At 46.8% G+C, this 23,308-nt stretch overlaps 2 protein-coding genes across 2 annotated transcripts; both read right to left on the bottom strand.

Moving 5' to 3' along the window:
* Window positions 1-515: 515 nt before the first annotated feature.
* LOC132350810 (zinc finger protein 502-like) lies at window positions 516-2,247 on the bottom strand. The gene is given in 2 exon segments (XM_059900318.1): window positions 516-1,215; window positions 1,217-2,247. Coding segments are annotated over 2 exon segments (1,617 nt in total). The 5' UTR covers window positions 2,185-2,247; the 3' UTR covers window positions 516-566.
* Window positions 2,248-7,536: 5,289 nt separating this feature from the next.
* Window positions 7,537-23,261, bottom strand: LOC132350553 (putative protein FRMPD2-like). The gene is made up of 6 exons (XM_059899788.1): window positions 23,154-23,261; window positions 21,161-21,308; window positions 19,214-19,428; window positions 16,897-16,995; window positions 13,241-13,584; window positions 7,537-7,585 (listed from the first exon to the last, which is right to left on the bottom strand). Exons 1-6 carry the CDS (start codon window positions 23,259-23,261, stop codon window positions 7,537-7,539), a joined length of 963 nt encoding a protein of 320 aa, XP_059755771.1.
* Window positions 23,262-23,308: the final 47 nt, after the last annotated feature.

Raw genomic sequence — 23,308 nt, 5'->3', positions numbered from 1 at the left:
CACATATCCCCTTATTTGTTGAATAGATGAATGACTAAGGATTCTGTTTTCACTTGTTTTTATCTCCTCTTCATGGGAACACTTCCACAGATGGGCAGCCTCCCCACAGTGGCATGGTCAGAGCTGCCTCAGGCATCTGGAGGCTACTCAGAACTACCTCAGAGCTGCTGCCTCTTTCACGCTGACAATCAAAATGGAAAAGCACCTCAGCCTATGACCAGCGAACACAGGTGACAAGTTGGGAAGGTGAAGCAGGGGTGTAATAAGGGAAACACAGTGCTAACTTAAATGGCACCTCCAGGTATGAGAGTGCCATGGAGACAAAGGAATGGCAAAGAGCAAGGATTTCTCTGAAAAGTAGAAGCTTCTTTCCTGTATTCCCAGATGCCCACCTGAAGTAGGCTGTGCATTTTCCAAGCTCCCACCTCCATTTCTCAAAATACCCTCCTGAGTGCAGTATCAAAGGCTCCTTTATCCTTCCCTCTAGGAACTCTTCCTGTCCCTCTTTCCCAGCCGGATTCCTAGTCACTCTCTCTAGAGAAACTGTCATAACCTGAATGCCAGGTTTATTCACCACTGTGAAGTTTCTGATGTCTGAAAAGGACTGAACTATGTCTGAAGAATTTTCCACATTCAATGCACTCATAAGCCTTCACACCAGTGTGAATCCTGTAATGTTCACTAAGGTGTGCATACTTGCAGAAGGTTTTCTCACACTCACTACACTTATATAGCTTCTCACCAGTGTGAGTTCTATGATGTTCAGTAAGAGACGTGTTGTGAGCAAAGGCTTTCCCACATTCTTGACATTTATAGGGCTTCTCTCCAGTATGAATTCTCATATGCTGAGTGAGGCAGGTATTCTGGTTAAAGCACTTCCCACATTCATTGCATTTATAGGGTTTTTCTCCGGTGTGACTTCTCTGATGCCAAATAAGACAAATGCTTTGAATGAAAGCTTTACCACATTCACTGCATTTGTAGGGTCTTTCCCCTGTATGAATTCTCTGACGGTTAGTGAGTGGGGTGCTCTGAGCAAAAGTTTTGCCACATTCCTTACACTTATAGGGTTTTTCTCCAGTATGAATTCTCTGGTGTTTAATAAGGGATGGGCTCTGACAAAACGCTTTCCTACATTCCTTACATTTATAGGGTTTCTCTCCAGTATGAATTCTCTGATGCTGAGAGAGGTTTGACTTTGTATGGAAAGTCCTCACATTCATCACATTTATAGGGTTTTTCCCCGGTGTGAATTGTCTGATGTTGTGTAAGATTTGGGTGTTTGTGAAAAGAAGAGCCACATTCGTTGCATAAATAAGGTTTCTCACCAGTGTGAATTCTCTGATGATGAATGAGGTGTGTGTTCTGACTGAACACCTTCCCACATCTATTACATTTATAAGGTTTCTCTCCAGTGTGAATTCTCTGGTGTTCAGTGAGATGTGAATGATTGCGGAAGGAATTCTCACAGTCATTACCTTTATACGGTTTCTCTCCAGTATGGATTCTCTGATGCTGAGTAAGAAATGATCGACATCGAAATGTTTTCCCACACTGCTCACATCCATATGGTTTCACTCCGGTATGAATTCTTTGATGTCAAACAAGGAATGAACTACGACTAAAAGTTTTCCCACATTCCTCACATGTGTAGGGTCTCATATGAGTTCTCTGATGCTGGGTAAAGGATGAGCTCTGATTAAAGGTTTTTCCACATTCACTACATTTCCAAGATTTTTTCTGTGTAGAGTGGGTCTGACATTTACTTTGGTCTGAAATCTCATTGGTGTGTATGCTACTTGTCTCCCACTGATGTAGGCTCTCTTCTGTAGAAACCCTGAGATGTGTAACAAGACTTGAGGTCAAAAGCAGGCTTCTCTCAAAATTATATTCTTGTCTAGTCATTTCTGGAGGTGCTTCCTTGTGGATGAAAGTTATTCCCCCAAAACCTTCTTGGAAAAGGCATGGTCCAGGAACCTCTCTGGGAGGGTTTTCCTTCATGCTCTCACATACATATTTTTCTTCAAATGTAGAATCCTGGTATTCATCCTCTTGGGATCTCTTTGATGCAATCCCTGGCAAATCAATTTCAGAGCCATCCTGCTCTGGAGCAGGCTTGTTCACCCAACCTGGACAAATCTCTCTTTCAATCTCTCTCTCTTCAGCTCCTTGCATATTCAACATCCACAAATCTTCTCTTTGCTTTGATTGTAGAAGACTTCAAGGTTGAAAAACTGGGAGCCCATGATGTCCTGAGGCTCCCCGCAGGGCAGCGACCACGGTCCCAGAGGTACACGGAAACCCCACTGCTCCTATTTTTACATTAATTTTGTCACTGTTACTATACAGAAGTTTTAACTTTTTCAATATTGTCAACACTGTAGTTCTTCTTTGTTATACTCTGTCAATTGCTGGCAGCCAGAGGAAGTTATTACTCCTCTGTAGATCTGATAAAACTATAATATATTTTCTACCAGTTTTCCTATGCTTTTTTATTTAATCAAGCTGTATGTAATTTTAGTAGATGACGTGACTTTTGAATCTAAGTCATCTTTTCCATCTGTCTTAGTTCAATCTATGAAGTTGGGCTCCCTACCCCACATTGAGACTGATTGCCATGCGTCCCCCATTATATGGCACTGAGTGTTCCTTGGCTCACATTGTGGTCCTCCAGGTCTATTTCTTTTGTACACTTAATAACTCCAACCTTTAGCTTTTTAGTTTTTTTTGTTATGGTGGTGGCTATATGTCCTAATATCTGATAATGCTGGATCTGCCACTTCACTCTTCCTTTTTTTGAGATGTTCCCATCTTATTTTTCTTTCATATAATTTTTAGAATTAGAACCCAAAAGGAAAATGTTTTTAAAAGAATGTATAACCATTTGGAGTTGCATAGGAAGAACACAGAAAGATGACAAAACACATTACTCCCATGGCCTTTGAGCCAAGTCTCTCAGCAGATTCCCTCGAGGGAACTGGGGGCACTTTGAAAACCATGGAAACTCCTTCAACCAATGGAGAACCCAAAAGTGCCAACTGGAACAAGGCATCTGTCCCAGAAAGTGTGACCAGTGCACCAGCGAGACTGCACCCTGTCCTGGCTTATCTTGATGTAGGAGGTTGATTCTCAAATTCTTTCACCAGGCGAAGCCCCCTGTAAGTATGCAAGGACATGTGCACACACATACACACACAGAGCTTTATTCAACATAAACCCCAGAACTGAAGAGGGGTCACGACCACTATTCAAAATGAGTTTCAGAAGTGACAGGCATGATTTTTTTGAAGTTACTTCTTAACAACTGGGCCAGACACTCCATCCCAGGTCACCTTCTTAGGGCCCCACTGGCCTCTTTCCTTATTGTGGAGTATGTGGGTACATTCTTTGGACCAACATCTGAGGGCTTTCCCATGTGATCACAGTCAGAAGGATGTCTAGGCAGAACCCTCAGGTTCTGCCTTGGGAGACTGTCCCACTTTCTCTGTTCACCTAGAACAATAAGCAGCTTTTACTGGGTCACCCTGCCATTTGGCCAGCAGCCTTCCCTGAACAGAACAGTTCAGTTTCCTTCTTAATCCCACTGGACAGCAGGGGTTGTTTTAGCCTCATAAGAGAGAAATAGTAGGACTCATGACACGTGATGGAAAGACACATGTGTCACACAACTCTATGTGGACAGGCACATTCTAGGGGAAATGTAAAAATGCACCAAAAGTAGAATCAGATAGCAGCAGTATGAATCTGCCCCTGCTAGCTGTATGATCTTGGACAAATTAAATAAACCTTCCAAGCCCCATTTATAAAAGAGGAATAAGAATACTGCTCAAAGTTGAAATGAGGATTAAATTAAATCATTTATAGAAACCACCTATATACTATTACTGTCTTAATATCTAAAAGGACCAAATAAAATAATTTGTTATACAATTTTAAAAGATGCATGACTCCATCTATAAGCAAAGTCCTCTTATACCCTCCAAAGCTTCTCCGTACTTCCAGGATGAAAGAGAGAATATATACAACAGAGGCCCTTAACTTTTGGGGATTTGTTCTCCTAGAGAACTTGGAGAATGTTAAGAGCTGCTTTTTCCAAAAGAAGCAGCAAGTCAACATTCTAACTGTAGAGCTCCCCAGGTGCCTTGAAGCACATCTGTGGGCAGCTCCACGGAGCCCAGTCTGAGAACTCAGGCCTTGAGCACCCACACGTGTAGGCCCGCCTTCTGTCAGCAGGGAAGGTAAGTGACTGTGACAGGACTCAGCCTAACTACGTCCCAAGCCGTCATCCATAGCTGAGGGCTATTCCATCCACCCTGGATCCTGACACCTTTGCCATAAACCAGTACTTCTCCTCACCCACCCCACACCCCATGTTAGGGCACCAGTCCTTTGTCTACATGGAGAAAAAAACGACGGCATTGAATGCGTTAATAAGGTTGCATCATCTCACTGCAGTAATTTCCTCCTTTATGATTAAAAGTAGCTAACACTTTTTGAGTCGTTACTATATGCCACACAGTGTGCTAAACATGTGAGCCACGTTGTCATCTAACCCTCCCAGGAACAGCATGAGATGGATTTCGTTATCTCCACTTGGCAGTCAGTTAGCTGAGTCTTAGACGGTTTAAAAGTCACTTGCTGCTGGTCATTTAGCTAGTGAGTGGCGAAGTCTGGCTTGGAGCCCTGCTCTCTGCCGCCTCCCCCCACGGCACTGCAGATCTCCTGGGACATTTCATAAGTACTAACATTTATAGGCCTTAATTACTGCCCTGTGGATCCCCAAAGCTTTGCTCACCCTATCTTCTTTTAGCTCCCCAGCCCTGAGGAGCCCCCTCTGGGAAGATTGCCCTCCACATATAAGCTGCTCCCTGCTTGCTGCACACTTTCGTGAATCTGTAATGCATCATTCCCAAAGTTGTCAGAGTGTCTGACTTCCCCATAAATGGCATACAGGGTCTTCAAAGCCTCCATGTCATCTCCTCTACCAATGTGTTGCTTCCTATTTCAGATAAGAACCAGCCCTTTCGGGGGCCTCCCTGGTGGCGCGGTGGTTGAGAATCTGCCTGCTAATGCAGGGGACACGGGTTCGAGCCCTGGTCTGGGAAGATCCCACATGCCGCGGAGCAACTAGGCCCGTGAGCCACAACTACTGAGCCTGCGCATCTGGAGCCTGTGCTCCGCAACAAGAGAGGCCACGATAGTGAGAGGTCCGTGCACCGCGATGAAGAGTGGCCCCCACTTGCCACAACTAGAGAAAGCCCTCGCACAGAAACGAAGACCCAACACAGCCAAAAATAAATTAATTAATTAACAAAAAAAAAAGAAAAAAAAAAAAAGAACCAGCCCTTTCGTCATATTTGAATTTCAAATATCCACCCACCTTATCAGCTTGCCTGCCACTGTCCTTTAAGAGTCCAGTTCAATCATTTGCGATGAAAATGTAGCTGGGACACAATGAAATGAAAGTGAACGAGTGTGTTTCAATTATACCTAAACCTTCACAGCCAGTGCCTTGGTAAGTTTCGATGTGTCTTGAAAATGTATTTATCTGAAAGTTTCTTGAACACTGAGCATTTTTGAAATATTGGAACTATCTATGTTGTAGGCACTTTAACAGAATGCTGGGTGGTTTACCAACTGGTCAAGAGTTTAACCCTCTCTACTTGAAGTCTGACGGTTTTTATTACACTTACTCCTCCCACGTCTTCATCAGTCTGATCTGACTCCAGCCTGGTCACCCAGTCCCAGCTTCTGGCAGCACCTTGTGTCAACAGTTTGACTTTCTTGATCAAGAAAGAGCTCACTGTGTTGAGGCACAGGGGCTGTTGAGAAGGGCCACATTACATGATACCAAGACTCTTCTCTGAAATACATTTAGCCCAAGGGCAGTCAGGAGCAGACAAAGTAGGAATCAGAACTTTACCAGCAACCCACCGAAAGAGAGAGGCCCGAGGAGAGATGGTGGGCCAGCCACATGCAGGAGGCCGCAGAGGAGAGCACTGAGCAGGGGGTCCATGGAGTGGGAGACCTGGGGTTGAATTCTGACTGTCACTTACTTATCTGTCACTTACTCTATGACCCTAGGAAAGTCCTAAATGTGTCATCTGTAAAATGGGAATGACAATAACCCTATCTCATAGGGTCGTTGCCATGGAACATGTACCATGAAAGTGCCATGATGAGGTATGACCCGAAGAGGGACTGCAAGGGGAACATGGTGATGCGCATAGACCATCACCCAGCCAAAGTGGAGACACTGAGCCCCGCTAGAAGAACTCAGCCCAGCCTCATTCCACCCAGACAGAGTGATACCCACCTGAGGGTGCCATCATCTGGGTCCTCAGCCTCCTCAAGTTCTTCCCACTCGCTGTCACTCTCATGGGACTCTTCTGGAGGCAAAGACTCTGAGAAAGTACCCCAAGGACAGAACTGCGGTAAAGGAATGGTCCCTGAATCTGCCTTCAAACGTTCTCCACAGGGTAGCTGGTCTTCCAATGTAGAGTTGATAGTAGGATATGCTTCATCCTCCAAGGTGAGAGAAGGGGCTTCAGGTAGATGGCACACGTCACCTTCATCATCATCACTGTACAGTTCAGGACTAGAAAACAGAAACCCACGTGTCTTCCAGCATTGATCAGAAATTCCTCTCCCCACCTTCCCTTGCTTTCAGGATGCTCATCATGACACATCACAGGCAAGCCAGCCAGGCTTGAAACAGTTCTTGCCAGAGACTGCTCTGGGGTCAGGAGGTGAACAGTGAATACGGCATGGCCCTTGACCTGGAAGAGCCCCTGATTTAATGGGAAGAGCGAGCAGTGAACAAATGTTAGAATCAGGTAGTAAGTGCTATGTTAGAGGCAGCACAGAGCCTTATGGGAGCAGGGGGAGCTCCTTACTGAGTCCAGAAGACAATGGGGGAACTTGCCAGAGGACATTGATCAAAAGCAGAGCTATGACCCAGTTTTAGGACTGACGCTTCCTATGGGAAGATAGTCAGACCTCAGGCAAGTTTATTGACTTCTCTAGAACCTCAGTTTTTTCATCTGAAAAATGGGAAGGTTAAGAAACTTATAGGAGCATTCGGATGCTTACATTAAATAATTCTGATACACCCACCCATGGCTCCTGGTACAGGGTAAGCTCTCAGTAAATGGAAGATGTCATGATTACTACTATGATTACGTTTGCTATTTTGACAGAGGAATTAGATGGAAAGGGCCAAAGCAAGAGGCTGGGAACAACTCAAGCAGGTGACCTTCAAAGCACTTTGCCCAAATATCAGGTCCTTTTCAGAGCACTGAAACAGTGCCTATTTGGAGAGGCAGCCAGCTGGAGTGACATTTACTCCCTGTGTGACATAGGAAGCAGATGAACGGTGAAGCTCATTGGTTGGCAACGAAGACGCAGAAGCAACAGGGAAAGAATAAGCCTTCCCGGGGCTGCCGAAAGTCACCACACACATTTTTGATTATAAAGAGCAGTCCATGAAGATGACAGAGCATTGGGCACAGTGCTTCCAACATGCAGACAGCGTACTCAGAAAATATCTGTCGAGAGTCTGGTTAGAGAAGATGAGTAGGAGAATCTAAAAGAAATGCACATAGGTTGAGCTTTGTACCAAATGCATGGATCCTTGTTTATCAGCCTCCTTCCCCGTCCCCAAATCAATGGGTTGGCTTTGTCAGTGCCCCTGCCCTCCCTTTCCCTTTCCTGCAATACCTCTTTCCCTTAAAATCAGCGCTGGCACCTCCTTATAGCTACAAGCCCCCAAACACCCATGTAGCTGGCCCTCCTCCCCAGTAGGGCTGCAGTGTTGGTCCCAACCTGAGTTTTGCTGTCAAAGAGACATCATTTCTGCTCATGAGAGATACAGAGTTCATGTAAATGGGCATTTCCTGTAAATATACATGCACATGTGTTTAAAAAGAAGACCATATGCATAAGGACTAAAGGGGAACATTCACTTTAAGAAAACAATATCTTAAAATTGCTAAGCTCTTTAAGGAAAAATTGATTTAACACCTTAAAGTATTTGATCAAATTGTGCAGAAAATGTGTTTTCTTATAAACATAGGGAGGGAATACCACGGAAGTTTGGTCAAAGGACAGGAAATCCAGCTGGTGCCCAGGCCCACCCTGCCGCTGCTCCCCCGCCCCCCAGCAGCAACCCTCTCCTTCCCTCGCTGCGGAGAAGCAGGTGGCAACACTGCAGCGCCTGGCTGTCCACGCCTCACCTCCCACCGTGCTCCTCCAACCTTTGTAATAAGCTCCTTGCTCTCCAGGTTGGATTTGGGGCTCCAGCTACTGGCCCTGCCCAGAGAGAGACACAGGGAGGCCATCAGCCTGAGAGGCAAGAGGCAAGTCCGTTGGGTGTCCAGAGGGGGCTCAGTGGTCTCCAGGGTGACATCTTGGCCATTATCTCAGGGAGAATAACTGCCTTTCCATCCACCCTTCCACGCAGGCCACCAGGCTGCTCTTGGAGCTCTGACCTGGAGTTTGCTTGTGGGCACGGGGAAAAGGAAGTGAGGCAAGAAGAGGTCCAGAAAGGCCCAAGAGAGCCCACCAGGCAGAGCCTATTTCCCGGAAGGGGTGAGACTTGGAGATTTGGAGAATTTGATAAGATGTTTTGGCATGTGGACACGCCAGGTAGAGAGTCAGAGTCCTTCCCCCAGGGCTCAAGGCCAGCTCGGGACCTGGGGATAATGCAGCAGGGCTCCATCCAGAACCTGAAGGGATCAGAGTGCCCCGAGCTCTCTGTTTACCCCCAGGTACATTTTATGACCTCAGTTCCTCCCTGCCCTCATTCTCTCCCTCCCAAGCTGTCTGACAAAAGGAGCCTCCTGTAGACAGATGGTACTTAGAGGAGAATCTGGAGACCCCACCTGGGTCTCCTCAGGTGTGCCCAGCTGCCTCCTCCACACAAGCTGGCAGGGCCCTGGCACCAGGCCTCCCACCAGATCCTGCAATTCTTCAGCGACTGCTTTTAAGGAAAGGAATCCCAGTTCAGCTCTGAGGTCAGTGAAATCGTCGTGAAGCCTCTGCTTGCTACAGGGTATTTACTGAGAGTGGAAGACACCATGCCCAATGTCCCAGGAGGGCTGTTCCTTAGAAACCTGAGCCACCAAAATCACATTCACCTTTCAGGAAGACAAGTCAAATGAGTAGATGGCATTTCAGGCCTGAAATACCGGGTGTTGTAATTGCCCTATTTACTGCGGGTAAACTCACAACAAGGTCGGGTTTTGTGTCTCTTCATGTGAGGCTCAGCCTTCCCCAGCTCTCCAGCACCAGGCCCGCTCCACATCCCCATTAGCCTGGTGAGTGCCACTGGGACTTCCTGCCGGTGCCAAGTTTAACATCTGGGGGGGTTGTGTTTGCAGTGTTTCTAAGACATCAAGTAGAGATGTTCAGTGGATCGCTGGGGGTGAAGTTCAGTTGATAATCCTGAGCTGGAGTTCAGTATTGAGGAGTTGTGAGAGTGGGTGTGTATGGGGGTGTCCCCAGGGAGCCTGTCAGCTTGCGGAGAGAACCCAGCTGAAGGCAGCGCCCAGCCCCAGCCTGCCATGGGCTCTGCTCTGTTGGGTTAGACCACTGCCACTCCTGGCCAGGCACCTGCCCCACTCACTCCTCTCAGTCACACTTTGGCTGCAGAGCAGGCCTTCACAGGGGTCCCCTGTGTCCTCCCATTTGACTGACAGCCCTGCTCACCTAGCAGCTCATTCAACCCTCGGCCAGCTACTCTGAGGTTGCACCTGGCATGGCAGCTGCAGTTGAGTTAGACCCTTAATCTCCTAATCATCCTTTGCTATTCCAGGAACACTGCCCTCCCCAGAACGTATACAGTAACTTTAGGTTCATTTCAAGGACCTGGTTTCATTTTGCATTCTTAAATAACCATGAAGACTTATATCCTCACCTTCTCTAAATGATACTTGCTGAAAATAGATGCATTTTAATTACAGGAATATAAGTATATATGCTAGGGGAGAGAGACAGAGACAGAGATAAAGGAAGGAAGGAAGGGAAGGGAAGAGAAATAACCTTAAACACTCTGCAATGACCAACTTCTCACTCAATGAGTTTAAGCCCTGAATTGAACATGAGTGGGAAACTTGAATCTGCCATCCCTTCATTCCTATGAGGCTAGCATTTAAAGATAAGCATTCTGCAGTCAGCATGGCCCATAAATGCAAGTCACCAGACTTCATCTGAGGCTCAACCAAAGAAAAAGTAATCTCCTCCCACACCAAGGGAGAAAAACATCACATCTCCCAAAGTGATGTTCAGGGTAATGTGACTTGATATGATTTTACCTTATGCCCTACTTTAGAAACTACCCTTGCATAAGATGCAACTCCAGCCAAGTACCAAGTCCTCTCTCTGGAAGATACACAATTCCAGTGTTCCTCCATGAAAATGTACTGTACTGCTTTATTACATGTTTTACGACGATCTACTACTGTATGGTAGTAGTATGTGTACAGTTTGGTAAAAGAAGAGAACAGGGAAAGAAGAGTAAAACTTCGTCTTCTCCATGAACACTCTGGGTTTGCTGGGGTGCTGGCAGCCACTAGACTATAGGAAGTAACCACCTGGTAGATGGTAAGATCTGGCAGTTTGCTGGGAATTTTAATTGATTGCGACTTGTTTTTTAGCTGAAAATGGCTCAGGAAAGGGAAGGAAAACTGTCTTGAGTTCGTGCTGCGTGCGTGCCAGGCTCTGGACTAGTGCTCTGCATGTGTTATTTCTTTTGAAGGGCACAGCACCCTGTGGAGTTGTCACGGTCTTCATTTACATTTGAGAAGCCTCAGGCTCAGGAAAGACAACTCTCCAGACACACTGTAAGTGGTAGAGCTGAAACCAGGGCTATATGATCAAGAAGTCAGTACTCTTTTTGATCTAAACTGCAGAAAGAAAACTTCACTCAGGGATGCCAGAAACCAGAGGCAGTTACCTGGGGCAGCCACCTCAGAACTGAGCTGTGGATATTCAAGGGAGATCCACAAAGAACCACAAACCCACTTTGGAATCGTAATTCTGACCCTACCCAGGAGCTGGGGGAACTGTGTCCAGGGATTGCTGAGCCTGTGCCATGCTTTTCCTCCTGTAGGGGGCAGTCACTAACTATATGTGCTTTAAGTGCAAGCTAAGGTCCCATTGGAGGAGAAACTAATATGGCTTGAGTCCTTCCTTTGTAGAGAAAGAACGGTTCCTGAATGGAAGAGAGAAAACGCAGTACAAGTGAAACACAGTAAAAGGAAATGTGAAGAGGCAGAGCGCTGCCATCACCAGGTCTGTGGGAGGTAAGTACAAGGGGGAGGAGTTGGTGATGGAGGGAGTCAGGGCAGAGAATAGCAAGGCTGCCACCCTGTAACTCCATGGACCACATGGCCTGGGCAGCAAGCATGGGGCAACAACCAAGACGGAATGATGATCTGGGGCTCCACCAGAATGTTGTGAAGAAACTCTTAGTATAACTCTAGGAAGGGGCAGCCCCCTGTGAGGATGGCAGATTTTGGACATCTGGTTACCCTTGCAAGTAGGAATGCTAAGCCAAATTTAATTTGATTCAGAAATATAAAATGATGTGATGTTTCTTATTTTTTTAAAAAAGAAATGACAAAAACATAGGAGGAAAACATATCAGGATTTATGAGTAGAAGATAGAGAAAAGCAATTTTCACATCAGTATAAGGAAGAACTTTCTGATCAACAGCTACACGATGATAAAATGGGCCACCTCAATAGGCAGCAACTTCTGCCTCCCTGGAGATATTCAAGCAAAAGCAGGCCCTCTACTTCAGAGATGTCACAGAGCAGATTCCAGCATGGGATATGAAGTTAGATGAGACCATTTTTATATGGAACAACCCTGAATTTCTGTGAGTCCATGAATGAAACAGTGACAACCTACAGTAATAATTAGTTTAAATACTATTATTAATAAGTAATAATTATATTATATTAAAGGCACATGGCAAGTCAAACTCCAGGCTTGTACCTAATCCTAGAGTCACTTTATAATCCAGTCCATCACCCCAAACTATCTATCAGTAAAACCTTTAAAAATCCAAAAGAGTGGCCCCATGTCTACAGGGAAGTACAGCTCCTTTTATATTTCCTACAAGATCATATGAATAGTTGTCCTTGGATAAATCTCTGTAGGTTATTTCCTTTATCATTTGATCAAGTATATCAATTACTGCCTAGAATGCAAATGTAAGGAACTATACATACACTTGTGCTTATGCATTTTCAAACAATGAAAATGAATACCACTGATGAACGTGCTTGCCCACTCTGTTCTACTCCGCAGAGGAGTTGGATTTTGTTTGGTTGGCACAATACAGTATACTTTAAAAATTGTATCTGGATGCTTCTAGGAACATATGCCTGGCTCCTGTCTGTCACGGATCTCACCCTGCCTAATTGCATTACCCCAGCTGCTTCATAGTTCATGTCACCTACTAGTCCCTGTAGATTTGCCCTTGTCAATCTTCTAGGATGACCAACAATTAAGAGCTATTTAATATCAATGGGTTTTTACGGTGTCAAACACAAACCATTGTTCCCCGTTGTTTGTCTGCGTTGTGCCCATGCATCTAGTTAGCACATTCCTAGGAGCAATGTCTCACCCTCTCTCAGTATTTGTACCCCTCTCTCTGCTCCTAACAGGTTTCCAAGTATCCTGGCTATGTGTAAAAATACTCATCAAACTGAATGAAAGAGTTTGTTTTCCATCAGAACAGGACTGAGAAGTGGATGAGCACAAAAATGCAGACTATGTTAAAAAACAAATGGCTATTAAAATGAATGTTTCAGTCTGGTTTTGAAGATGTAGATTTGCTTGTTTTTCTTAAGCTGGTGTTGATTATAAAGCATTATATTAGCAATAGAAATGATGTACACAAGGGAACCTCTTTCTTACCATGGTGCTTCAAGAGGCCATGAGGGATGCAGGACAAAGGTTTGTATGTGGGGAAGAAACCCCAAGGCCTGCCATCTGTAGTCTCCAAGGGTACTGGAGGACCTCTGGGTGGGGTTTGCTTTCCCAAAAGCTCACAAGTTGTGGTTACAGCAGCTCCAGATTGCATGCTTCTCTTGTCTCTTCCTCCCCTACAATGCCCAGAACAGTCCTGGCCCAGCAAGCATCTGAGCATAGTTATTAATTGCTTGATTGTAATTTCTAGCAATGACATGCATACAATTTATAATATGTCTGCAAAGGAGTGATCCTTACCTTTCAAGTCTCCTGATATCACAAACTGAATAGCAGTTTTGCCTCATATCGTTTTCCAAAGAGGTAGCCAATGTTGATGCATCCATTTCTTGGTGAAGTCTCAATAAATGAAGGTAGGAATCCCGAGGACGAGTCAAGGAAGTGGCCCAGGGTCTCTCTGTGTCTTGGTCCCATTGTGCCTCTCTGGTGGCCTGTTGGAAAGACTCTGGCCTGAGACCCAGGCCTTCCCCTGCATCTGCGGAGGCACTGTCCCTCTGGCTGTCCTCTTGATCCAGGCTGGGGCTCTGCTCTGAGTCAGTGCATGTTGCCCTGGTGAATTCTTTGTCTGCTGAGAGCACAGGTGTCTATTGAAAGAAATGCTAAGGATTACTGGATCCACGGTGCACACTGAGCAAAATCTAAATATTGCTTTGGTACCAAAGTTGGTACCAATCCACCCCTTTTCTCTGTTCTTCAAATGAGTGTCTGTACTCACTATTTCTGTGTCCCCTCCTTCTCCTTTGTACCCACTCCAACCAGGCTTCTGTCTCCATCATTCCACTGAAAGAGCTCTGATTAGGATCTCTAGTGACCTACATCTTTCTAAAGCCAAAGGATAATTCTCTGTCCTCATCTCACTCTAACCCTCAGCAACATGCAGCATAACTTGTCCCTCCTCCTTCTTGAGAATGTCCCTTACGAATTTACTCTACTTAAACGTTGAGTTTACCCTGAACTCCGCCCTTACCTGGACCACTTCCCAGGCCCCTTCTCAGTCTCATGTGCTGTCTCATTTCTTTGGACCAGACCGCTCAGTGTTGGGGTGTCACATGGCTCACTTCTCAGACCTCTTCTTGACTTTTTCTGTACTCCTTCCCGCGGTGATCTCATCCAATTTATGGCTTTCAGTGGCATTATTTGCTGACAATTCCAAATTCGCTTTTTCCAGCCCTGACCTCACACCAGTTCTCCACAAATAACTACCTAACAGACATCTCCATTGAATGCTCCACAAACATTTAAGTTTACACGCTGTCAAGAGCTACTTCTTCTCCCCATGTACTTTAAACTGCTCCCTCCAAGCACATCCTATCATGGTAAGTGGTGCCACCATTCATCCAAGTTGATCAAGCCAAACTCTACTCTCTGTCCTCACACCCATATCTAATCCAAAAGTCATCCCATGGGCTCTACCTCCCAGTCACATCCCAAATCTGACCACTTACCAGCTATTTGGCTACAACCTGAGTCTAAGCCACAATACACCTGAATCGCTGCCAACTTACCTGCTCCACTCCATCTCCACCAGCAACCTAAGTGACCTCTCTAAAGTACAGGCCAGATGAGGCCACATTCCTGCTTCACCATTCACCCTCCCACCCCTCCCAACCCAGTGGCTTCCTGTCGCAGCCAGGATGGAATCAGCACATTACCAAGACCTACAAGGTCACACATGGTGCAGTCCCTGACTCCCTCTACAACTCCTCCATTCCACACTCCCCTTCATTAGCTACTGTCCAGGCACAACCATTATCTTTGTGTCCTTCAAACCTCCAGGTCATTCCTGTCTCAGAGCCTTTGCACTTGCTATTCCTTCTGCCTGGAATGACCTTATTCCAGATGTTTGCACAGCCACCTCCTTCTCATAACTACTTTATTCTAGTTCTGAACTAAATATTCTCTTCCTTGGTCTTCAATCTGACCTCTGGAGCCACGTGAATGAAGGAAAATTCTTCTTGCACTTGGTCCTCAGGTATGAGGAGAGAGGAAGCATGCCCACCATTCCTCACCCCAAGCCCTTCCCACTAGATGCATCTGGGCTCTCCTTGGGGGAGCTCTTCTCCAGGACAGAAGGACAACTCTTTCCCTGGCATTACCAGATATCTCACAAAAACACTGGGTACCAGCCCCTTGGCCTGATCTTTGTGTGTATGAAGCTTGACCCTCCCCTGCCCTGTTCATTTGCTTAACACAATTGCTGTCATCTACCTTCTTTTCCAAACTGGCAACTGGAAACTTTCAGATTTCCTTCCCATAGCTCTTTTCTCACCAAAGTTGGTATCAAATGACCTCTTGGAGTCCAAGCATCAAGAGGATCTGGGTCACCAAGTCCCCGTGCTGTCTCTAGTGACTGTCACCCTCAGTGATGATAAGTGATTGATTTTATCCTCATCTTATCCACGTCTCAGATGAGGAATCATGAGACCTAGAGAAGTCAGGCAAGTGCCCAAGGTCCTTGCAGCAAACAGAGCAGGTGCAGGTGATTCCAGGGCGCTCACACAGATCCCCCTCCACAACTGAGGCCATCAGCCCCCAGCTGCCAGGACTGCTGGCTGCTGGCAGCTTACAGCTATCCCCTCCCCAGGAATTGTGCTCAGCTCAAGGGGACTGCCTTGGCCAAAGTTAGGCCCCCTCCCTTGGGGCAGCTCTTACCCCAGTGCTGGTTGATGCAGAGAGTAAAGGTACAGGCTCTTTTGTCCCAATTCGGGACAGCTCTGTGGGGCCATCCCAGCTTCAGAGCTCCCTGTGAGGTCAGCCAAGGCCCCTGCTGCAGCTGCAACACATTTACTTCCCCTTCCGCCCAGCCCTGCTTCTCTTGCCCTCACAAGGGTGTTCCCAAGAGCCGGCCCCATAAACCTCCTGCACTCCAATCTCTACCGCAGAGTCTGTGCCCAAGGATTCAACAGGTGGCATTGTGATGGTTAACGTTATGTGTCAACTTGGCTAGGCCACAGTACCCAGATATTTGGTCAAACACGAATCTAGATGTTTCTGTAAAGGTATTTTTTAGATGAGAGTAGCATGTAAATCAGTAGACTTTGAGTGAAGCAAATCACCTTCTGTAATGTTGGTGAGCTTCGTTCAATCAGTTGAAGACCTTAAGAGAAAAAAGACTGAGCTCCCCAAGAAAGAATGAATCCTGCCTCCAGACTGCCTTAGGATTCACCCTGCAACACCAGCTCCCCACTGGGTTTCCAGCCAGCCAGCCTGCTCTGCAGAATTTAGACTGGCCAGGCACCATGATCACGTGAGCCAATTCCTTAAAATCTCTCTCTGTCTCTGTCTCTGTCTCTCTCTCTCTCTACACACACACACACACACACACACACACACACACACACACACCCTATTGGTTCTATTTCTCTGGAGAACCTAATACAGGCATCAATGTAAGAATTCTGAACTGTCCTGATTCCAATGCTTCCCTTCTTTGCACTAGACCATACATGCCTAATTCATGTTTTAGAAGAGTGGACATATATCCTTCTTTTTTTTCTCTCCATTTTATTCCTCAGAATGGAAATTCTTACCTTCCCTTCATTTGGTTTTCTATCTGCTCCCGTTGCTCCTGGTTTCCCCTCTCTGGTGCTTGGACTGCCAGAGAACCTGGCTCTAGAAGTTTCACAGCCAAGATCTAAACATGTAACCATCTACAGGAAGAGCCAAACATTGGGAGAGGCAGAAGCAGGGAGAGGAAGGGGAAGGCAGAGGTAGGACCTCATGAACTTGTCACAGACTAATTGAGGTTTGGGGGCCAGCTACTTTCCTGCCCCAATGAAAGTAGATGGCGTTGAACACTACCAAAAGCAAAGCTGGGCTTCTCAGGACCCACCAGACAAGAAAAGGAGTGTATGAACCTGAGGCATGTGGAGAGAGCACAGGGCACTGCCCATTACCTGCCAGCCCTGATCCATCTCAGGCAGCACACCTGGCAGCGGTCGGCAAAGCAGGAGCGTGACTTCCTGTGAGGCTCCGCGCAGTAAATGCAGCACCTCCTATCAGAAACCAAAATCCATGGTTACTTGTAGGGCTGTGGAGTGTCCTCCTCTGTGCTCTCCACTATCTTGCGGGCCCCTCCCTCCCCCCCCAACCTTGATCTGTTTCTTGGCTCCAGAGAACTTTGGAGGACACCACTGACTTCCCAAAATGCATGGATCCAAGGCCACCGGCCTGCGGTTCCCACAAAGATGATGCACCGATGCTGAGCTGGAAATGGCCAAGGTCTGCTTGGGGCCTTTTGATGGCAGCATCTGCCAATACTGATGCCTTTTCTTCAGCGAGAGAGTGAATCAAGCAAATGACTCTTCCCGTCTCAACCTCCTTTCCCTCTCTACCCACCCCCACCTCAGGGGCCACCGGTCACGTAGATGCCACCACCCCAATCTCTAAAGCCTGACCCTCAGCCCTGAGCTTCTTCCCAGGGTCAGCTCGGGCCCTCGGAACCTCTCACCTGTGAAACTGCAGTGACTTCCTCTCTGCTCCTTGCCTCCTCCACTGTCACCCACGTCCCTTCCTCCACATCATTAACATGCAGTCGTTCCAAAATGCAGATATAACCAGGTTCTTCTCCTGCTGAACCCTCTTTCTGGCTCACCTCACTCAACATAAGCACAGCACCCAGAACCTGTTCTTACCTGCCACTGCCTCTCACCCTGCTGTCTCTCCCACCTGCTCCTCCCTGCACCCACTTCCTAAGCTCCCACCATGCTGAACCTCTTGCTCCAAGCCACCCGCTCAAAGCCCAGGGCATGAGGTTGCCTGAATAGCTCTTATTACCTATCTAGACCATGATTTCTCAACCTCTCAGCACTATTGGCATTTCAGGCTGGATAACTCTGTTGTCAGAGCTGTCCCGTGCATTGCAGGATGCTGAGCAGCATCTCTGGTCTCTACCCACTAGATGCCAGTAGCATCCATTAGTTGTGAAAACCATAAACATCTCTGGTCTTCACCAAATGTCCCAAGAGGCAAATTCACCCCTACCTGGAACCACTGATCTGGGTACTACTCAGTACCCCCAGCTGCAATGGACTGCCATAGAACGGGCTCCTTCCCAGTTCCCTGGTGCAAGCACGGGAGCAGGGCCTTTTATCTCTCATGACACTTATTTCCCACAGTGAGAATTGTTCTCTTGTCTATCCCACTACCCCCGTGAGCTCTGAGACCAGACCATATGAACTGTCCGCCTCTCTGTCTTCAGTTCCTCGTACAGTTGCTGGCCCAGCAGCAGTTCTCAGAGGATGATCCTGGGTCAGATGAAGGATGCAGGATGGATGGAGGTATCCCCACCCTAACACTGTTCTGAGGATCCTCCACCCCTCCCCATCCCACCTAGAGCCACTCTCCACCTTCGTCTGCCTTGCTCTGTGCCCTGGAGGTAGACGTGTGTGGGCTGCAGAGGCTTCCTGCTGGGCTCAGCCAATGCGAGGGTGAAGAGGGATCAGAGCCGAGGAGGAGAGGGAGGTCCAGGTTTGCTTTCCTGCCTTCCTCCCCATGGGGTTGTCACAGGATGACTATATCCCTGATCCACCCAGCTCACTCAGTCTCTAGGATCTGGTAACTGCTCCTACCCATCTCCCTTTGGACTTGGGGGGTAGGGAGGGTGAATAACTGCACCCACTGTTCCCAGCCCCAGGGCTCTATACTCTCCCTTGAGTTTCCCAACAATCTCCGCACCTTTATTAAACTTTCTCAAATGGGCCAATTTCTGCCAGGACCCTGACTGATATGTACAATATTTCACTGAGATTTTATGCTATAAGATTAAGAAATGTCCACTTTTTACTTTCTTTTTTATTACATTTTTGATCATACACACGACAACCAATGCAACACTACACGTCAAAGCGGTAAATTTAGTAGAGAAATGGGAAAGAGGGCAGAAAGGGACCCAAGGTAGCCCGTTGAGCCCTCACGCCCACCTCTGGGAGTGTGTGTTAGGAGATCTTTAGCCAGCACAGAAGCCAGGGTTTTATCTTCAGTTTCATTACGAACCTAATGAGAAGCAAGGCTTACTCAAGGTCAGATACTTAAGAATTGAGATGGAAATTTTAATATGAGGATGTTCTGCCAATTTCTCTCTTTACATGATCCAAATCCAGGCTCCACGTGTGATTTCCGGGAGCCCAGAGCATTCCCCATGGTGGGTGGCCCTGAAAGGAGCATGGCTGACCTCAGCCTGCACACAGGGCTGAATCCCTCATGGTCTCCCACCTGGAAGTCGAGGCCTTCCGTGGGCCTTCCGTTCACAGCCAGGATAATGTCACCAGCTGCGATGGCCCCATTCTCCTCTGCCGGCTGCCCCGGGAAGAGCCGCTTAATCCTCACAAGATCGTTCTTGAAATGGCCGCAGCGTTCACTCTCCATCTGCACGAAACTGAATCCTAAACCACTGGCATTCTTTTTTAGCTTGACTTCAAACCTGGGACCTGTATCGTGGGATGTGAATGAGATCCATCCTTCAGTAGATTACAAATGAAATTGGCCAGCCTCAAAATGCAAATTGTCAAGTAAATGAATTATTCCTGTTTTACATTAAAAGATTTCATTTTGCTTATTTTTATGAAAGAGTCCATTATACCTGTTATAGGTCAGTGTCATCCAATGGAAATATGTGAACTGCATATGCAAACCACACACATAATGTCAAAGTTTTCAAATAGCTACATTTTAAAAAATAAGAGGAAACGGGTAAAATAAACATAATCATATTTTATTTAACCCAACATATCTAAAATATTACCATTTCAACATGTAACAACACGAAAAAATTATTAATGAGGTACTTTACATTCTTCTTATGATCTAAGTCTTTAAGACTCGAGTATATATTTTATCAGTTTGGAGTGGTCACACTTCAAGTACCCAATAGCCACATGGGCAAGTGGCTACCATATTGGACAGAGCAATTATAGACAATCAACAAAGCTTATATGTAAAAATATAACTTAGAGACGTACACAATAGGCCCAAATCATTTAGTAAAACTTGAATCACATATATTCCTATTACCCTTTTAGAACCAGAGTCATTTTTTAGTATACTTGAAAAAAAATTTTTGCATAATTAGACCATGGAGATAATCACGGCCAACTCTATGAAAATGTTTTAGCTGCCATTTTGTTCAGCCCTATGTAGTGACCATAAGACAAAACAGTTGCTTCTGGGCACCCAAGATGGATACAGCCCCAAGAACTTATATGGTCTGGCAGCCAAAGAGGCCTCTGGGCCTCCCCTACTCTACTTTCACCACCTCAGTTGGCAATCATTCAATAGAGGGACAGAGCACTGATTTATAAACTATGATTTGGGGCAAGAATGAAAGTGTCTGAAGCAGTTAGGTTCAGGTATGTCGTATGACCAGTTTGACCATCACCATCGTCTGACCCCTTTAGCTCATTCTGTATTCAATTTCTCAAAGGCCCTCACTGGAGTGAGCCGAGGAGCAATGAAAGAAGAAACAGACTTATTTTATGCACATGCTTTTCCCTCTCCACCCAACCCCATCGTTCACTATGGTTACCTTGCATTCAACCTGACTTAATGCCTTCAGGAAAATCTCTATAAAGGGGTTAACAAGTAGCTAAGCTGCAAATCATGACGTACTAAGGAAATAAATGTTTTCCTAGCAGGAAACAAAATCCCAGGAAAGTGCAGAGAGGCAACCCATCAGACGATGTGTAATAATGCCCCTGTAAACTGATCATGGGTTTGCTTTTTGATGCTAGTAACGAGGCTAGGTTTCTGAGCACCTTCCTCTCCACCACCCCCCCACCTCATCTTTCCTCAGATTTTTGTTACAAGTGTCTCGGCTGAAACGTGGGCCCTTTGTCAGAAAAGGCATGATCCTTTCATTCCAATTTCAACCCCAAATACTTATTTATACACAAACATTCCAGCAGCTGATCAGAAATCCTCAGAAGGCTTGGGGGCAGAATTATGCCTGGTCATCATTTTGGGGAGAATGCATTTTTTTTCTAGAAACATGTTCCATTAGATTGGCTTCCATTGCATCAGAAAGCTGGCCACATGATGACCACCACTGCTCACTATCTTTTGAGAGCCCAGACGGAGCCTTCCTGCTTTCCCTTTGGAGTTGACAATTCAAAAGCAGCACAGGATGACATGACAATAGTAACACTCAATCCTCTCTCCTCTCACCATATGTCGCTGAGACACTGCTCGCAGGCCTTCCAGGCAAGACTGTTGCCAAGGAAACAGCCGTGCATTCATCTCCCATCCTGTCATTAGCAGAAGGACACTGTTGTGCAGTCCTGGGGCCTCTTCTCTCTAAGACCAGTCTTGCAACCTAGAAGGATGGGTGGACGAACTCAATTTACACCTCATATGGCAACCAGGAGTCTCTCCCTCCACTCGGCAAATGCTTCGTAATTTTCTGATACCTCCAGTAGCTGCTTCATTTGAATCTCAAATCAATATCTCCAATCTAGCTTATTTGTTAGGATCCAGAGCCATATTTCCAGCTGTCTGTTGGACAAATGCTTCTGGAAGTAACACATGTACTTCCATTTCAGTGTATTCAAGGTCAGATTCATCTTCTTCCTCTCACTCACCCTCACTTCCCCCTCCTCATTTTGCTTAAAACATTCCTCCTCTTGCCTTTGCTCTCTCAGAACACTGACTTTTCCCTCAACTAGTCTCCCAGGGGCCACACTTGCAGTGGACCAGCTCTCCCCCTTCTGCCCTCCAAATACCCATCTGGCTTCCAAGGCTTGCATGTTCCCCATCAGAAACATCTCCCTCAGTGCTCCCCTCTCCTCCATGCCCTCTCCTGCTGCCAATGGCCAGCTGGACTGGGGCAAGTGCCCTCTAACTTGACTTCCTGGACCCTATCTCCTCCTCCTTCAGTCCACTCCCCTCAAGGTTACCTGTGGATTGAAATAAGACACAAGCTGAACATGCAACACTCTTGATTAAAAATCTCCAGTGTTTTCCATCACCTAAAATCCAAACCCCCAGCACAGTATCCCAGGCCTATGTCAGTCTGGCCTCCCCCTTTCTTTCTGGTTCAATTTCCCTTTCTTCTTCCCCACACACTGTATACTCCCGTTACCCAGAGCATGACCCAGTGGCTAGACATCGCCTGGAAGCTTTGGAGAAATTCTAAGCTTCCACTCGGGGGACTTGACCCTGCCAACATCCTCCTGCAGCAACAGTCATTCAGCACCAAGCCTGTGACCCCAGAGTGACAGTTCCTACCTGTCATCACCGCCAGTATGCTGGCCAAATACATTCTCTAAGCATGTCTGTCAGCAAAGTTCTGAAGAATAGAGAATACTAATAAATTATGACTTTGTTCTCAAGATATGTCAACCAAGGTCGCCAAGACAAGTAAATCTCACCACAAAATAGAAGAATGGTTTGGGAAAGGAAGCAAAAGGGGGCCCTTCCACCCCTCTGTTTGCCAGAGGGGTTCCTAGGAGCCCTTTGCATCTCTGATGATTGCCCAGTTGCCAAGAGGGAGACCCCAGCTCTCTGGCTTAGGCCACCATGGCAAGTAAAGGCTCCCACCCTCAGGTGGAGGATGGGACAGAGTGTAGTAACATCCAGATGCTGCCTGGGCACTGCATAGAATGAAGACCTAAGGGTAAATGCTCTTGGCATCTTGAATTTCTACCTCTTTGTAATAAAAGGACCCCTAGGACAGTGCAGCCTGTAATTACACAGGATGATGGGAATGGCATGAACTTGGGCGGGGGTGGGTGTCAGCACGTGCCAAGGCAAGTGCTGAGAGGCCCTGAGAGCAGAGAGAGGCATTGGTCAGTTACAGCTGGAGCAGAGGGCGTGAGGGGGCGGCCACAGCCAGGCAGGAGAAGTCGCTTCACTCTGTCAGCTCAGTCCAGCTGTCTGATTCCAGAATCTAGGCAAGAGACAGTAAACTTTTCAAGGCTCCTTAGAGGAGGTGAGTTTCTCTGCCTGGGAACATCTGCCTGCTTCCTCCTGACTTTCACACCTCCAAAGAAAAGCACTGGTAAAAGGAAGATGTGAAAGGAAAAAAACAGACAAAAAAGAAAGTCTCGTTGGTTTCCTGCCTACCCACCTCCCACCCAGAGGCAACCACAGCTTCTGATGTTGTCGAGGAAAACTCTGGGGGGAAGGAAAGCTCCCCAGTAACCAGTAACAGTGCACTCACCTGCCCAGAGCCCTTGAGGCACTGCACGGCCTGCTTGTGGGTGAGGCCGCACAGACTCACTCCATCCACCTGCAAGAGCCGGTCACCTGGGAGGGGGACAGATGTCATGTCCCTGAGCTCCTGGGGCTGCAGGAAGGACTCTTCTGCAAGGCCCC

This window comes from Balaenoptera ricei, chromosome 16 (genome assembly GCF_028023285.1).
Source record: "Balaenoptera ricei isolate mBalRic1 chromosome 16, mBalRic1.hap2, whole genome shotgun sequence".
NCBI lineage: Eukaryota > Metazoa > Chordata > Mammalia > Artiodactyla > Balaenopteridae > Balaenoptera > Balaenoptera ricei.
Note: the sequence above shows the minus strand (reverse complement) of the source record. Positions and strands in the feature narration are given on the sequence as shown.

Bases quoted from the DNA above. Each gene is read 5' to 3' on its own strand.
- LOC132350553 (XM_059899788.1), bottom strand. From the start codon at position 23,261: ATGACATCTGTCCCCCTCCCAGGTGACCGGCTCTTGCAGGTGGATGGA. The intron at 19,429-21,160 runs GTGAGAGGAGAG...CCCACGATACAG, and splicing joins CAGTGTCTCAGCGACATATG to GTCCCAGGTTTGAAGTCAAG. The intron at 13,585-16,896 runs GTAATGGGCAGT...TTCTTTCAATAG, and splicing joins AGATGGATCAGGGCTGGCAG to ACACCTGTGCTCTCAGCAGA.